Here is a 1,274-nt window from a genome sequence, read left to right on the forward strand (position 1 = left end):
TGTCTCACCTCTGCCCTCTTCATTTGTTGTCTTGGCCTATGCACACGTCTCACCATCTGCATTCCCTGCGGCTGCCTCAGCTGTCTCAGGATCTGCTGCTGTCTCACCTCTGCCCTCTTCATTTGTTGTCTCGGCCTCTGCAAACGTCTCACCATCTGCATTCTCTGCGGCTGCCTCAGCTGTCTCAGTATCTGCTGCTGTCTCAACTTTGCCATCCTCATTGGTTGTCTCAGCCTCCTCTGTAGCTGCCTCAGAATCTGCTGTGACTGTCTCATCGTCTGCAGCTGCCTCAACCTCTCTCTCATCTGTCTCTACACCTTCCACAGCCGTCTCAGTCTCAACGTTCCCTTCAGCCGTGTCTCCGTTTGCATATTTTGTGGTTGTCTCAGTTGTCTCGTCATATATCGCAGCCATCTCCATAACAACTGCTGCTGTCTCAGCTTTGCCACCGTCTGCTGCTGTCTCAGCTTTGTCACCGTCTGGTGCTGTCTCAGCTTTGTCACCGTCTGGTGCTGTCTCAGCTTTGTCACCATCTGGTACTGTCTCAACTGTGCCATTATCTGCAGCTACTTCAGCTGACTCCGCAACTATCTCATCTCCCAAGTTCTTCCCGGCTGTCTCAACTGTCTCAGCTCCCAAGTTCTTCCCGGCTGTCTCAACTGTCTCATCTCCCAGGTTCTTCCCAGATGTCTCAACTGTCTCAGCTCCCAAGTTCTTCCCAGCTGTCTCAACTGTCTCATCCTCATCTCCCCAGTTCTTCCAGGCTGTCTCAACTGTCTCATCTCCCAAGTTCTTCCCAGCTGTCTCAACTGTCTCAGCTCCCAAGTTCTTCCCGGCTGTCTCAACTGTCTCAGCTCCCAAGTTCTTCCCATCTGGCTCAACTGTCTCAGCTCCCAAGTTCTTCCCAGCTGTCTCAACTGTCTCATCCTCATCTCCCCAGTTCTTCCCGGCTGTCTCAACTGTCTCAGCTCCCAAGTTCTTCCCGGCTGCCTCAACTGTCTCAGCTCCCAAGTTCTTCCCAGCTGTCTCAACTGTCTCAGCTCCCAAGTTCTTCCCAGCTGTCTCAACTGTCTCATCCTCTGCAGATATCTCTTCGATGGCGTGCAGATGTCTCGCCCCCCACGGCATCGACTCCACGTCCTCAGCCTCCGTCGTCATGGCGACGGGCAGATCGGGCGCGGGCGCAGGCGTCGCCGTGGTGACGAGGTTCCCGCTGCCGACCTCCTCCTCCTCCTCCTCCTTCTTCATCTTCACCTTCTCCTCCTCCTCCTCCT

General features: G+C 54.7%; 2 protein-coding genes across 2 annotated transcripts in view; one reads left to right on the forward strand and one right to left on the reverse strand.

Annotated features, from left to right (window-relative positions):
* LOC106819949 (mucin-5AC-like) overlaps positions 1-1,202 on the forward strand; it is a 4,996-nt gene extending 3,794 nt beyond the window's left edge. The window contains exons 3-4 of the mRNA XM_014824513.1: positions 180-1,060; positions 1,146-1,202. Of these exons, the coding sequence (XP_014679999.1) occupies positions 180-1,060; positions 1,146-1,202 (938 nt within the window). The remainder of the gene's footprint in view (positions 1-179; positions 1,061-1,145) is intronic.
* Positions 1,203-1,250: 48 nt separating this feature from the next.
* LOC106819950 (kininogen-1-like) overlaps positions 1,251-1,274 on the reverse strand; it is a 1,233-nt gene continuing 1,209 nt past the window's right edge. The window contains exon 2 of the mRNA XM_014824514.1: positions 1,251-1,272. Within this exon, the coding sequence (XP_014680000.1) occupies positions 1,251-1,272 (22 nt within the window). The remainder of the gene's footprint in view (positions 1,273-1,274) is intronic.

This window comes from Priapulus caudatus, unplaced genomic scaffold, assembly GCF_000485595.1.
Source record: "Priapulus caudatus unplaced genomic scaffold, Priapulus_caudatus-5.0.1 Scaffold5298, whole genome shotgun sequence".
NCBI classification, from domain to species: Eukaryota; Metazoa; Priapulida; class Priapulimorpha; order Priapulimorphida; family Priapulidae; genus Priapulus; species Priapulus caudatus.